Genomic DNA, 16,576 nt, shown 5'->3' with positions numbered 1-16,576 from the left:
AATTAAATTACCAAGGTTTGATTTAAGCACAGTGTTAACTGTTCGGTTGATAAAAAAGTTGCTTCTGAGGTTCAATAATAGTACAGGTACTTATTGGTTTTAAGGAGTACCTATTTATTAAAGTGGATCTACTTCGGTGTGAAGATTGAAGTTCATCTCTCTATCTGTCTACATAAAACATTTATATATCTCCTCATATTATCATAAGAAGGTATGTTTTTAACAATGTATAAAATGATAGGGAATTTCAAAGATATTTGTTATTGACGTGATAAAGAGTAAACAGTGTTAACCAGGACCAAATGAGTCAGCTTCACACAGACATAAGCAAACCTAACTGACTGTTATTCAGTTAGGTTAAGTTGGTTTGTGTCAGGTAACCCACAAAAGTTTTTTAATGTTTACTCAAAGATATTTTGTCATCTACATTTTGCCTATCTTATTTAAAAATATAAAAGTAGTGGGATATTACTAATTACTTTTAAGGACTAAATCTTTGTTGTAGTACTCAAAATGTTAATAATATATTAGCTTTTGAGTCCAACCATTGATTTAAGTTCTAAATTTGTTACCTAATAAATTCAATTCAGGCAAATTTGATATTGTGGTAAAACCAATCAAATAAAAGCAGTTCAGATATTCTAGTTTTAATAAAATTTGAACCTTCTAGTTCTAACTTTTAAATGAATATATACATGTAAATGGTTGTATTATTGACAAGCATTGATCAAAGCTATGTGTTCATACATATTTCTGTTTGCAGGTAAAATAAAATACAGTAAACATGCAAATTTTTAAAAAGCTGAGGATGCGTCAATTTCTATCAAAAGTGATTTTTTCCATGGTCCTCTCGGTTATTGTATTGACTCAGATAAAGTTTGTAGATTGACGAAGAACTGAAATGCTGTCATCTTATATCCTGAAAATGTTTATAAATCAACTCAAAAACAAATACATCAAGCAGAAATATTCACAAGATAGCCTACTAATGAAATTGAGATTTAACTATTCATTATAAAAACTCACTTTATATTGAAGGTGGGATGTATCAACAAATGTACTGAAAACTGTTTCAACATTTTAAATCACAAAAATGGCAAACTTGAAAAATACATGAACACAACCAGAATAAACTATGTTTACCACAGGGAACACTAAAACGCTATAACTGTACAAGCATTCATTACAAGCAGATTTGTTCAAAACTAAAGATTCTGAAAAGCGCAATCATTCACTCATGCAGTTACTTTGTCTCACCCTCTCATTGTCAGTTTTTCCATCTGAACCATCTGTTTCATTTATTAGAGTATTCTGCAAAATAAAAATCTAGAAATGTAGAGCAATACAACAAAACTATCATTTAAAATAGGCTTTACCTTTGCCAATACAGCCCAAATGGTGAAACTGCGTTGGTTATGGCCAATGCCATCATCAGACACGAAATCTCGACTGAAGTAGCGCCGTTGAAGTTAAAACACATAACACACACAAACAAAAATTTTATGTGAGTAAAATGAACAAAAGTGCAGTCAGCGTCTTTTTCGGTACGGGAAAATGTCAACCAGCACAGTTTGTACGACAGGCCTGTTCGTTTAGTATATTTTAATCGTAATTTTCTTCGCTGTATTGACGAAGGTAACGCATATTTTTAGTTACGTTACAGCTCAGGGGCTAAAAATATGGATTTTATAACTATCATGTTAGCAGCATTATGAAATGCACTAATAGAAGCTTTGACTGTTCAATGAGTATAATAGGTAGTTAAATTGTTAGATTTCTAGTTCTGTTAGCTAATTTTTTATTGTTACTTACAACAATTCAAAGTCTACTGAGTTTATTAGCTTAAAACTGTTACTTTTAACAAGCGGAATTGATTAGATACCCTCATACCTCATTTTGGTTATTTGGTCGAATTATCAAAATATTCATTTGTGCAACACTGGTGCTCTTCCAGGGTTTGAAACTGGACCCAGCTGACATTGAACTTCAATGACCATACAAGGCAATTGCATTACCAATTGGGATGGAGACTCCATAGGTGTGTATTTTAACCCCTAATATGAGTGAAGGATGAGTGTAGAATGAAGTGTGATGATCGGTGTAGTTGTGTTACTGACTAAGATCAGCTGTTTCATTCGCCAGGATCATTTATTTAAAGTGCAATGATCAGGAACAGCTGGTGACCAATAGTGATCAATTAATATAGACAAGACATTTAGCTTTGTTCAGCACTCATCTTCTTACTCAAATTCAGCTTGAAATGCAGAAGTGTCAGACATCGTTGTCTCAAAGAACTGTAATAATGGTAACTTGTTGCATGAAAATTTAAAATATTTAACAATTTTGGTAATTGTAATATTATATACCAATGAATTTGTTGTTATTTTAGCCCAAACCCAGGTTAGATTACCAAAATAAACTAGCAAATATTTTTGAAGGGAAAAAAGGAGCTTGGCTTTTGAATTTGTTAATGAGTCCTTGGAGCCTAGAGGCGTTCTAACTCATAAAACAATTTTAAAAATACAAAGAAAATGTTTAATCTTGCAGTATACTATACATATATTTAAATTACAATCACTTTGGTATTTGAAAACATATTTTCAGATGGTAAATAACTATTCAGCGGCTGTTTAAAAATAACCAAATTATCATCATTGCTCTTATGGCGGGAAAATCCAAGATGGCCGTTGGCTTCCATGAAATCCCTTGGAAATCAATTCAAAACAACAAAGACAATTATTTTTTAATCTCATAGTGTACAAGATATTTAAATTATAATCACTTTGATGTTTGAAAAACTATTTTTGGATGATAATTAAATCTTCAGCAGCTGTTTGAAATTATCCAAGATCGCCTTTAGCCTTCAAGGACTCTTAAGGAGAAAGGAGTCCAAGGAGTTTAAAAAAACACAGATAAGAAACACAATTTAACTGATATTGCTTCTTCAGGGGTATCTTGATCCTCAGTTCTGCTGTAACTGCCATTCTACCTTTCTCCTTAACAAAAACTAGTACAGTAAATATAACCCTTAAGTGTCAGAAGACAACATACATATTTTGCCAATATTTCCCAACAACACTGACATGTTTCGGGTAATATGAAAAGAACTAAATCTTACCTGAGCTCCACAAACGACCGCTCCAAGAACACTGAGCATTTCTCTACTAAGATCAGGATACTGGGTGACGATATTGGTTTCAAAGCAATCTGAAAAGGTTTTAAAATAAATTAACCAAACTTCTATACGGTTCTAAAAGGTCTTTTTTGCAGGAGAAAATTGAACACACTGACATGTTTATGGTAGGCCTAGTAGTTAGATTCCTAATTATAAGTAAAAGGTATCCAACAAGCACTGTGTATTAACGGTCTTGATCCTCATCCAATAGTTCAGTTTAGAAATTTGTCTAGGTATATTCAGAAAACTATATTGTATTCCAAATTTGGGTCCTATTAGGAACAAAAATGTTGAAATGTAACACCCATACATGTTGCCAATTTGTTAACAACATTACTCTAGTGTTAGTTAACCACAGTCAAGGGAAATTGTGACTGTTTATTGTGAGTTCTGTTGGTTTTGCCCATATTTTGGCCCATTTTTAATCAGAACTAAGCATTTTTCTGCTTTTGGTGTAGTATGGAATCATTGCTCAATGTGCAACATGGAACTGTTGAATATTATGTTTCTTTGTAGTGTTCATTTTAATGGAGGAGGATAATGACCTCACGTTCCTTGAGAACTTACTCACAAAAATTACTGAAATTAAGTACCGTACTAACAATTTGTGTGATGACGTCACTGATCTGGCCTCAAAACTCCAGCTTTGGAAGTAGTTACCAATTTCTTTAAATAGTCACTAATTACTATTTGGCAATCATGATATTTTCACGTTATTTATGGAATTTAAGATCTCCAAACTTAAACGTGACACACAGGGAAAGTGGCTAAACAGCAACATGTGGTAGCGGAATAGAACTCTTGTCAATAGCTTGCCTAATGTAAGCTGAAATTTATCTCTGAGCATCATCAATCAACATTTTACCAGATATTATTTTGTTGTGTAGGTATAATTTATCTGTTCTGTATTTTGTATTCACAATGTATTTGGTCAGAGACCATATTTAAACAAGAGTTTTGAATAGGAAGAATTGCTCTGAGTTTTGAATTATGATGTTGGCAAAGTATTTTTATTTCGACAGCAGGACCAGCAGGTTATTATTTCTGATGATAACCTTTCAATTCTAAAATGTGATTCAAACTTTTTCATCACTACGCTCATCAAGCCATTTTTAAACCTTTAAATAAGTTCCATTATCTAAGTAATTATTAGTGTGCACAAAGAGTAAACTACAACAGATAAGTACTTATTTCCTTCAGTATAAAATATTTTTGTTCAATATCAATGTTGAAAGGATCTGGAACTATTTTATACAGTTTCAATGCGGTAACTTAAAAGACTTTTATTGGTTATGCTTTGCAACTCTGTTCAACATTTTTATCATCACTGTTATCAGATAAACTAGTCACAGCTAATCTTTTCTAATCAACACTCGCCGCAATAATAAAGGTTGAATCATTAACTCTTCAAACTGTAAGAGTTGGCAAAATAAAAAATACTAGTTGTTGTACCCTTGCTTTGCAACGGGAAGAGGACACAAAATAGAAACATTTTAATTTTTACATCTGTTGCATATAGTAGTTACACATCCCCCAACGCTTTTAGAAACAAAATTCAACTTTTATGGCCTTAATAGAAACGTTTAAGTTATGACTTTTAAATCTGGTAAGTAGTGGATACCACCATTTCATCTCCCTTAATAACATATCTTTTTATTTATTATTGACATTTTAAATTTCAATTTTGAAGTTACTACTAATTATTAAATTTAAATGAACATTTTTTTTATTTCACTCTTCTTTATACATATTAAATCACAAATCCTTCTATCTTCAGTTTCTTCACTCACAATAAATCATTAGCAAAACTAAGTCAGCTGTTATAAACTTTAGAAATATTGCTATGCCTTTTCAATACAGTCTTTTGAAATATTAAAGAAACTATATCTATAGGTACTATAAAAAATTTCAAACAAATAATTTAGCATTAAGACAGCAGACGAAACTAATATGATTATCAAAGCATCAAGGACTAAACAATTTAACAGCAAATACAGTATATGTTTCATTGCATCTCTGATTCTACTCTACAAAAATATCAACAAACAACTTAATATACAAACCAGTTCTTTTAATCAGTTCCATCGTCCATTGGCTTTACATTTTCACACTTACCATAAAGTCTAGTAACAGATATTTCATTGATTTTAGAAACAAAAGAACACTGTGTACTGCTTAGTTTTGTGATATTTTCCTTGGTTTAATTTAATCAGTGGTGTGGCAAAACACAAATAATAAATGTATCAAATAAAGTAAATGTGAACTGAAAGCTATGTTAAGATAAAATAAGAGTATTTTGTATTACCATTTGATAATTAATTATGGTTACACATATACAACAGATTAAAAAAAAACAAAAATCAATGACGTACAGTACAATTTAGTTATTGATGATATTCTTTAGTTTAATTCATGCATAGGTTTAGCAAAACACAATAACTTAATTTACCTAAATATACATATAAAAAACAATGTGATGTGCAAGTTATGTTAAGTTAATCTAACACATGTTAAGGAGTTAGAATTTATTTAAAGTAGCCTCCAAATTCATATAAAATATCTATACATTGTAATTTTCATACTGTTTCCATGAAATCATATTATTAATAACATTATTTTCATAACTTAGACGCTTAAAAAAATCCAATACAGAGCCGGAGTTAATACAGCAACGGTTATAGAATCTTTTATTATATAATCATTGACATAGTTTTAGAATAAATAATCCATGATAAAAGGTTAGATTAAAATAAACCTACCTCAAAGTTATGGAAAATATTATATTTAATTTCTTTGTATCAGCTGTCTGAAATAGTGAAATTTGCAGTTTAGCAGTTCTTCTTGTTTACATTTAAATGTCAAAGCAAATGTAAACAAACGTTGTTAGTGATCTCATCGCAGCTATGGAGACCAATCAATATTTACTTTTAAAATCTTCACCTCTTGACCTTTAAAGCCAAAGGGACAAAGCCTACGGTCAGTATCGAAACGTGAATAGTCCTATAATGGTCCTTGGTATGGTAACTATATTTTTGTAAAATTTTAGCCCAGTTTGTTCAGTAGTTTTTGCACCTATTAGTAACACACATACAGACAGACACCATTAGATTTTTATATAATAGTATAGATAGAAGTATAGATAAATAACTCCAATCAATTTTATAGAGCCTCATAAAAATTTTACTATCAGGGAAGGCAAAAAATATATCCTTCCTTGAAGTTGCACTAGAAAAAAGTTAGGCCTAGTATTCGTTCAAATTCCTAGGACCAAGCAATCGAAGTTGTTTCAGCAGAAACTAGTTGTAAATTGCAATCTCTCATAAAATAATTTTTAGGCTAAAATTTAAAAATGTGGTCTACTTTTCTACATTTATCATCAAATCTGTGAAAAGTAACAATACAAAACAGAACATGAACACTAATGCAACAAATATTAAAAGATTTATCTTACAATTTAAATCAAACACAATCATAAGACATGGTGAAAGTTTTGATATAGCTAGTTATTTAACCTCTTGTTGTAGGCTATCAGTATTAGTTGAAAACAGTTTAAAATTGCCAAATGGAGAGAAGAAGACACACAACACAGGATGGTATCAAGTGAGATTATTAATATTATGTGTATATATGCCAGTCCAATTCCTGGTCTTGTTATAATCTAAAGTTCACATTTTTATTTGATATTATCATTAATTAATAGCCCAATAACAAAAGGCATCTTTGTCCAGTAACAATCTCGCTTGGAATCAAACCAGCCACCTTGAGTTTTGAAGGCAAGTACTATAGCCTATCCACTCGGCTACTCAGAGAATCATAATTGAAAATAGTTGCTGTTGCATCGCCTTTGACTACCACAACACAATTATTCAACATAATAGTTATTATTGGCAATCAGAAATCAGATACTTGCCATAAACAAAGGGAATGACTTCGTTGTGCAACAGGGCTGGATGAAAGACAAGTTTATCCATGCTTGGAGGTCCTTTTTGGAAATGTCTCCAAGTAAAATAAGGATCATAGAGGCACTCCAGGAAATGGCACAGGTTGGTGCAAAACGCTTCACCTTCAGTGGCAAACTCATATTCTCCATTGACGAGCTAAAGGGAAGTTAAGAAATCAAATTAATTATAACTAAAACTCAGTTGATAAGTTAAGTCTTGAATTTAGTTTTTACAACTAGAGGCATGAGAGGCAAAATCCTCAACATCTCCTACAATTGGAGAGACATTGTCTGCAATTATTGCAACATAATTGTGATCATCTCTCATCACTGACTATGGAACAAATCATATCCCAAGAAAATCCTGAATTTGAATGTAATCCCTACCACAGATAAATAATTCCTTATTTTCTTAATGTTGGGACTCGTGCATCCCTGATTTGGGCATTTGATTTTAAAATGCCAAGAGCTGTGAATCAGATTTCAAAATGTATTACAGTACTCAACTTCAGCAATGCAGTTAAAAAATAAGCCTAAACTTTGATAGATTTTGTTTCACTATCATGAAATATCTTTGAGCTTGCAATTAGCAGTTTAAAAAAGTGTGTCTTAAACTTTACAGAAAGATTTATTCTCATTTACCTTATGTATAATATTGTTGGCAATAACGACTGCATGGCTCACAAAGTCACAGGATGCTATAAGCGGGATGTTGTCGAAATTCCTGCTAATTGCTGTCAAACAGCGAATCAAAAGATCTACTTCTACGATGCCCTCTCTGAGTAGAATATCCTACAAAAAAGTAAAATAATTTTGAAGTTACAGTGAAAAGTTCTTAGAGTAGACTACAATAGATATTTTAGTTATTAGTAAACGTATAATGCAGCTTAAATGTAATTGTGCGGTACACTGACAATTTTGTAAAAGTAGGTAGTGCAAAAATTAGGTGATGTTTTTCTAAATGTTAAGCGACCTACAGTAGTAGCCTATTCAAAGACACTAGAGCTTTATCAGTAGGCCCGATAATCTAGGTAAGTTAGTTTCACATAAAATAAGAAACTATGGTTTTTTTTAAGTTAACATTTAACTGTGATGCCACTTTAATGTGTTCAACTCTGTGTGATACAGTAGGATTACTTCCCTTCCTTTGCCACATAGGTACCGTAGTTCTACAGGTATTTGTTAAATTATGTTCAGGCAATAGCAGGAAAAAAGAGGCTACCAAACCATTTACTAGGCCTAAGTTATATTGTTACTTTTGAGTAAAATGTGTAGTTTTGATGCCAACCGACATTAGGCATATTTGGTACAGAAACATGTATTAGCCTATAAGTTTAAGATTAACTAATCTAGGTACTGTATCTTTAGATTCATACATACCTGCTCAGAATTGTCTTTAGCAATGAACATGAACTTGCCAATGGCTGGCAAAAGTTCCTCTGGGAGCCGGGAAAGGTGAGGTCCAAAGTCGTCTTTGACTGACGTTGCGTCTGGGAGGCCGTTGCCATCGCTAGACCAATCTAGTTCCAACTGAGCTTCCCAGATAGCGACAAATCCTCGGATAAAATGTCGAAAATGACTTTCTTCATTCTGAAAATTTAAAAAGTTTTTAAAGGTTCTCAACTAGACATACCCTGGTTTTTTTATGTTACATTATAGGTATTTTACTTTTGTTCTTGACATATTGCATTTATTATTATTATTACGATTATTATTATATAGAGGTTAACTGTAAGAAAGGACCATGAGGTCTTAAGTTCGCCTCAACAAAGAAGCCTACACTAAACAAAATTGATAATTTGTTCAAACTGCACTTGATTAGGTATTCTCACTGTAGGCTACATGAGAGACTTTATTGATTGTGAAACATTGTATGCACCCATCTCCTGAAGTATGTATGACATTGCCATATAATTTAATACAGTAGGCCTATTTCAAAATATTTAATGTTGTTCTTCAAAATTTGACAAGAACCTAGATTATTAATAGGTTCAATTACTTATGCTTATGTAGTGAGATTGTGGTTCTTTTGAAGTAACAGTATGGTAAAATAGAATATAGAATACTTATATTATTGAGTTTTAGTTTGTTTTAAAATATGACAATTATGTACAATGACCATCAATATGGCATAATTGAGTTCAGTATAAGAACAAAATTTAAATGGAGCATATTAACTAGAACATTCTACAATTTCATTTGCTGGAAGAAATATTTTATGGTTTGTTAATAATTTATTTATGTAGCCTAATTCAATGCTGAAGTGGTATGTTTACATTCAGCAAAATAAAATTTGAGGTTACCTTAGTTGTATATTGTACCCACGATGAGTATATCTCCTGTTTAGTTTCCATCGTGAATACATTTCGTGACATCACAACCGATGTGCATACTTATCCAGGCAATTTATTTTTCATTGATCCTTTAATAAAACGCGACGAAAATTCCTAAATATACACGAACGCGAAACCGAACCGAACACAAACAAACACGACGGATACGAACTGACAGTCGGGTCGGCTGCAGTAAGCAACGACAACGGAATGTCTCATGATCAGCTGACCGAAAAAACACGCCAAAGAATATTTAACTGATAAATATCTTTTGATATATACTATGTTTCTAGTAAATAAAAATTCATCATTCACGTTTTAACTACTTCCTAATTTTATGACACAACTATATACTTATTTTCTCGATTGGGTTTTGAATGCTTTAAAATTTCATTTAATGTCGATGTCAATAATTTTGCAAGTATACTGTTGACATGGAAAAAAGTAACAACTCAAGCATACACGTTTGACATCGTTATGGAATAGCTTGTTTCAAGTTTCTAACTTTGTACATGTTAGATACGAGGGATGGAGGAAATTATGTAGAATTGAATTAATTCTTATCGATGTAATTTTGAATGTAACACTAGCGCTCGCAGGTGAGATTCGACGAACTACAAGCGCTAGGGGGTTAGCAGTACGGTTAACGAAATTTCGTATCGAGTTACACTCGTAACACTAATTCAAAATACTCACTGTGAGTTATCGAATGTATCTGTTAGTGAATGAAAGTACGGCCTCACACATTTTTAGGCGTATAATGTATGACAATTACTCAGATTATATATTAGTGAATTTCCCTATAGGGAAGTAGCTATTACCGTAGGTGGCACGGTAAGACTTAGGCCCTGGACCGATTTACTTTTTCATTAATTTTGATGTCCCCAGAGGCCAAAAGCACCATTTGTTCAAATGTATATATATATATTAAATAAACAATATATAAAATAACATGAGTACCCTTTTTTATATTCTTTTTTATTTGATATATATAGAGGAGACCCCCTTTTAATTTTGTAACGGTCCTTACTAGAGGAACTAAACTCGGCACACCTTTATGGCATGTTATGAAGTACTTTTTGGGTTTAACTGCCACTTGGTGTACATCCCCAAAATAGAGGATTTTGGGGGAAACTTTTAAACTTTTCAAATGGTAAGACCCATCAAGTGACCTCTCATTTTGAAGGTCCTGGTAAAAGAAAACCAAAAATGCAAACTAGAGGTTTCTATCTTAATCCAGTAAAAAATGGCAGCCCATTGAAATTCTCAGAAGTTAAAATCAACTTGCAGCTTTCCAAGTCTGAAGACCCCCTGTAAATTTTGTAACGGTTCACACTAGGAAAACTAAACTCTACACACCTTTACGGCATGTTATGATGTACTTTTTAAGCCTAATTGCCACTTGATTCCCAAACCCAAAATGGGAGATTTTGGGGGGAACTCCAAAAGTTTGAAACGTTAAGCCACATCGAGTGACCCCTCATTTTGAAGGTCCTGATAAAAGGAAACTAACAATGCAAACTAGAGGTCTCTATCTTAACACAGTAAAAAATAGCAGCTGATTGAAATCTTTAGAAATCAGAATTACTGTAAGTCGCAATTTTATATTCAATTGGCTGCCATATTTTATTGTGTTAAGATAGAGACATCTAGTTTGCGTGGTTAGTTTCCTTTTATCAGGACCTTCAAAATGAGGGGTCACTCGATGGGGCTTAACGTTTCAAACTTTTGGAGTTCCCCCCAAAATCCCCCTTTTTGGGTTTGGGAATCAAGTGGCAATTAGGCTTAAAAAGTACTTCATAACATGCCATAAAGGTGTGTAAAGTTTAGTTTACCCAGTGTGAACCGTTATAAAATTTACAGGGGGTCTCCAGACTTGGAAAAATGCAAGTTGAATTTAACTTCTGAGAATTTCAATGGGCTGCCATTTTTTACTGGATTAAGATAGAGACCTCTAGTTTGCATTTTTGGTTTTCTTTTACCAGGACCTTCAAAATGAGGGGTCACTCGATAGGTCTTACCATTTGAAAATTTCCCGATTTAGTATAATAATTGTCTCAAGTAAGAGATGGCAAACAAAAAGTTTAGCAAGCCTATGAGACAAAGGACTGACGATAACGTTTCGACGTAGAAACCTAGGTCTCCACTATAATAAATTGGATCGTAAGGTAAGCCTTAGATTTAATCATGTTCAATAACGATCCAGAGGCTATATTTAAAAAATATATATATATTTTATGTAGCCTATCAGACTTTTTTTAATTTTTCCCCCTTTAGGTAATAGAGACCAAACTATTCTATTACCTACTAACTATTCTATTATTAGGCTCTCATGCAAACCAATTTGTACGGTTTTCCGCATCACGTACACCACGACAAAGATAGATTCGTACGTCAATTGCATCAAACATAAAATATATCTCTAGAGTAATCATTTTAGTTAACAATAGAGTTACGTGATTGACAATAAAAACGTAAACCGTACAAATATGTTCCTAAGGAAATTGTAACTGCTGTTTATAAGCCAATGGCCTATATTGTCTTCAATTACGATTATTTGGTAACTTTTGCTCGAACACGGAAGATCAGAATCGAATTGATTATTTATCTCTGTCCTGTCACTATAGTTTTTTTTTTCCATAAATGGCTAAAATAGTGTTCTTGCTAGGAATTAAAGAGGTACACAATTAAATAAGGAGTTTGAGCAAAAATCCCCGTTTCATTTGTTATATCGTTATATCACTTATATATATAAGATAATGTATTACCCAAAGACAACCGCACCTTTTAAGTCATATAGTTGCAAAGGCTTAATTATTTCTCAATGTGATCAATTAATTACCATCGATTTAAAATTGTTCGTGCAACATATTTTTTCTCTCACAAAGTCTATAGGCTGCGTCCTTGCAAATAACCCATCATTAGTCTTTTTAAAATCATTAAGTCAATGGCAACAAGTCCATATAATATGCTTCAAACATCTCACCGATTCTACTAAAATAATTGCAAAATTTTCGAATACATACGAATATATACTGTCTATTAACACCTTACGTAAAAAATACGAATAATAAATAACAGAATTTTAATTTTTTATATTTTTGTATTATAAAATATGAGAGAATAATACAATTGTTGTAGATGGAATGTTCCCCTCCATATACCGTAAGAAAGCGATTTTACATACCAGAAACACAATTATAAGAGGTGGGCCATATTTCCATATCAGGATTAGAAGTTCTCCGGTTCCATGATTTGCACATTTGCTGGCTTACCACCACAGTTGTTGTGTTCCAACAATACAATATATTCCACACATTGTCGCTTGCACTGATTCCTTAAATCCCCTCCTACAGCTTGGAATTTGTAAATAACGTTTCAGCTTTCATTGTGTGGTTATTTTTGGGAACAAAATCTTCCTGTCTTTTACAATATTCAATATTTCTAGTGTACCTGTTGCTCGAAATCGAGCAATTGTAAAGTACCGGTATTATACAGAAGTTATTTTAAAACTACAGTAATAACAGTCATAATTTTCGATGAGTTTAAAAGGCCCGACTAAATGCTTATGTAACTAATTGAAATACTCACGCTATTTAATAGCGCTTTGAAATAATAAATAAAATGCTTCTTGTAAAAATATTTTAGCATTCTTTGGACCCGGCCTTTTTTTAGTTTTTTCTACAAAATGTTTCCCGACTGTTACCAGTAAACATTTCTTGCATGTATTTATTTGATCTGACTTTAGGTAGGTTTACTTTACCACTGTGACAACATGATGTGTATATTCTTCATGTTTTTTTTTTTTTTTACTTCCAAAATAAGTTGCTTAGCATAACTGGCAAAAATTATTCATCTCCTCAAGTTATTGTGTACCTGGATTCCTTACTGTGAGACCGGGCCTCTCTTCTACTCTTCTCGTAAGTATAAGAATTCCAATTAATTGTCCCCTTCTCCTGTTTTAAATATTTCTCCTTTAAATTTAAGAAATTGTCTGTTCTTCCAACAAAACTGATTAAATGTTTCGATTTGTTTATAACCTCCTAAATATTACAAACATCAATATTTACTCCCAAAAAGCTGGTGAGTTAATTTTTATATACAGCTGTTTTTGTTTTTAAATTTGTTTTCAATGTAATTTTTGTGGGGAAATGCGACCTTTGAGAGTGTCTCTAAAACCTTAATGCAAAACTACGAATTGAGACGAATCATTTGACACCTCAAACGTTAAAATCGGTCCAGAAATAACGGAGGAGTTTTGTTCACAAAAAAACAAAACAGCCCTAACGTATTAATATAAGAAGATTGTTACAAAAATGTTGGGATTTGCTAGCGAATTTCCCCTATAGGGAAGGACCTATTACCGTAGGTGGCACGGTAAAGACCTACACCCGGGACAAATTTTCTTTTAGCGAATTTGCTTTTAAGGAATTAGCTATTTCATTTTTGTGTCCCCAGAGCCAAAACACTATTCGTTCAACTTGTTATGTATGTGTTGTATATGTGCACTTGAACGCTATCATTAGAGCAATTTTGTAATTATTTTGATGAAATTTGGCATTAATGTGAAAGGCTTGATAAACTTGAATGAGTTCACTAACTAAAAAGGTTAGGTAATGGAAAATGGTTGTCATAGGGGTTTCAAATTTTTAAAATGGTTTTCTTCAAAAATTCACCCTTAAAACATGAAAATTCTAGATTTTCATTACTGCCATCGTGTAGAGCTCAAAAACAAAATTTCTTTTTCATATTGAAGCGTTGGTGTACAATTAATTAAAGATTACGGAGAAAATTAAAAAAGGTGCATTTAAAATTCCAATATTATTCTTATGGAGAAGAAAACTGTTGCAGTTTTCTTGATGTTGCTGTTTATATTTTGATCAAATTCGGAAAATTATTTTTTTCATATTATACTGTTGACATCATATAAAAAAATGTTTCTCCTTGTAGCAGCAAATCAAAGTACTCGGTAAAACAAAGGTCACTAGGGAATAAATCGGACATATTTTTAAGAAGTATTTGAGTAAAAATCCAATTAGACGAATGTAAACAAAATTAGTCCACAGGTTTGCTGCTGCGAGGGTACTTCTTATAGGGTGGGGTTATAGATGTGGGAATATTTTTAGTTCAGGTTATATAGTGAGTGTATACATTTTACTCTGTAATTATGTTCATAACTCGTTATTAGTTTTTTGGCTAACATTTATTGCAATTGCCTTAATACATTCTCGTCCAATTTTATAAGAAACGAAGATGAATTAGGAACTGTCGATATAAACTAATCAACCAAATTTGTAAATGTTCCTTTAAGCATCTGCATATTTTCATATAATTTGGATATTTTCTAAATTTGTTTGGCAAGTTCTTTAACTTTGGCCTAAATATAGCTTGGATGGTCATATTAAAAATAATCTGTATAGGCCTACGGTTTTTGTTTACAAATTTTGGTTGGATTAAAAATGTACGGTTATGCATTTAAAACACATAGTTTAGCAAGTTGCGAGTATTCTCGCTCTTCCGTTATCATTTAAGCATTCTTAAGTAACTAAATAAGATCATGAGTATCCATGATGGGGGATATGCTAATGGCATTCGTATTCAAAGAAAACCAGTGGTGGTAAGGAACAAATAGTGGTTTTATTTCAACAACATTGCGGGTAAAATCTAGTAGTGATGAGAATATAGATGAGCTGGCGCATGCTGCTCATGATGATGATGGTAATGTTGAGGATGGACGTTGTGTTGTCGGTGGACGACGGCGTTAAAGCCAGTGTGGTGGTCAGCTGTGTAGTGGACGACGCGCTTGGAACCGTCCGCCTCCACCAGCTCGTAGTTTCCGTGCACCACATCCCCGTCGCGCTCCTCCTTGTGGCTCTTGATGTCGCCGGTGTGACTGTCGTGGACACCGTACTCGAACTTGTACTTGGGGTGAGGGTCGTAGTAGTCCTCCTTGTACTCTACGTGGAACCCGTGGTCGTGGTCCCCTACATGCTCGTGTCCGTGGTCATGGTAGCCGTGTTGAGGGAAGGCAGAAACAACCAGGAGGAAAGACGCAACAAAAACTACCTAAAACAAGAGTAATGCATATGTTAAAAACTGACCATGGACGTAACTGTGGAACATGTGAAAGAGACGTGAAAATAAATTGGTAATTTCCAGCAAATGTAATGTTTTGATAGCGTTTTTGACGTTCTTTTACATAAAGCATTTGATTCTGTCAGAAATTGAGCTAATTACCGATGGTTTCCAACGGAGTTCTTTGGGTAGCCAAATGGTTGTATTGCTCACCTTTAAATCCGATGATTGCTAGTTGGATTCCATGCGTTATCATTGCCAAGCCCAGTGATACCATTTGTAGCTAGGCTATCAATTACACTATTTAAGAAAATGTCGACGCTCGATAATAATTCCTTTCAAAAAATGTAAACAATGCCAAAAGCGTAAATAACGCCAAAATAGCACAAAAAGGACAGAAAGTAGTTGCAAAGCTTAGAATTATATTTTTCAAGGTTTATTCCCTCAAAAAGCAACAACGACCACCAAAAACTAATTAATTCTCAGAACAATGCAGACCGTTTAGTGATGACCCTTTCTAGTTAAATTAAAGATAGGTTACATACATAAACCGCTAATAATTCCTGCATTGAATCTGAACATGTTTTAATATGGTGTTTATCAATAAACTCGAGAAAAAATGTCATTTTACTATTAATTGACGTGTTCTAACAATGTTTAAACTAAAACAAATTTTACCGATTCTAATGCCTAGCGGGTATTTACCTGTGTCATCATCGTGCTGATATGGTTCTGGCTGTGAGTGATGGTGATTCCTCAATTGATGCTCTTATATATACTGATTCTCGCCTGATATTACATGGTAACTTTCGCTGTTATGTTGGAATCTAGTCTTTGCTCATTAGCAAAGTCATATCATGCGTAACTTGACATAAAGTACGGTTTTATTTTATTATACCTATGTGACTATAAGTAATTGTTCGAATATTCGAAACCCAACCAATAACACTTCAAAATTCCCATCAAGAGTTTGAAATTTGTTCGGTTAGGAAGCGCCGATAAAAAAACTATATATTATTTCTTAAGTACTTTTTTGTCCAAACACCATCCATA

General features: G+C 32.9%; 2 protein-coding genes across 2 annotated transcripts in view; both read right to left on the bottom strand.

Annotated features, from left to right (window-relative positions):
• The window catches only part of LOC128992872 (neurobeachin-like protein 2), a 118,802-nt gene extending 109,179 nt beyond the window's left edge, over nt 1-9,623 (bottom strand). The window contains exons 1-6 of the mRNA XM_054416615.1: nt 9,419-9,623; nt 8,496-8,705; nt 7,758-7,907; nt 7,086-7,272; nt 3,119-3,207; nt 1,258-1,311 (exon numbers count right to left, since the gene is read on the bottom strand). Of these exons, the coding sequence (XP_054272590.1) occupies nt 1,258-1,311; nt 3,119-3,207; nt 7,086-7,272; nt 7,758-7,907; nt 8,496-8,705; nt 9,419-9,490 (762 nt within the window). The 5' untranslated portion in view covers nt 9,491-9,623. The remainder of the gene's footprint in view (nt 1-1,257; nt 1,312-3,118; nt 3,208-7,085; nt 7,273-7,757; nt 7,908-8,495; nt 8,706-9,418) is intronic.
• A 5,443-nt stretch (nt 9,624-15,066) lies between these two features.
• Nucleotides 15,067-16,256, bottom strand: LOC128992342 (cuticle protein 7-like). Its single transcript, XM_054415881.1, has 2 exons — nt 16,229-16,256; nt 15,067-15,514 (listed from the first exon to the last, which is right to left on the bottom strand). Exons 1-2 carry the CDS (start codon nt 16,238-16,240, stop codon nt 15,113-15,115), a joined length of 414 nt encoding a protein of 137 aa, XP_054271856.1. The 5' UTR covers nt 16,241-16,256; the 3' UTR covers nt 15,067-15,112.
• Nucleotides 16,257-16,576: the final 320 nt, after the last annotated feature.

This window comes from Macrosteles quadrilineatus, unplaced genomic scaffold, assembly GCF_028750875.1.
Source record: "Macrosteles quadrilineatus isolate MER2022 unplaced genomic scaffold, UCM_ALF_1.0 Scaffold_4__1_contigs__length_99947679, whole genome shotgun sequence".
NCBI classification, from domain to species: Eukaryota; Metazoa; Arthropoda; class Insecta; order Hemiptera; family Cicadellidae; genus Macrosteles; species Macrosteles quadrilineatus.
This window is presented reverse-complemented; position numbering and strand designations above follow the sequence as displayed.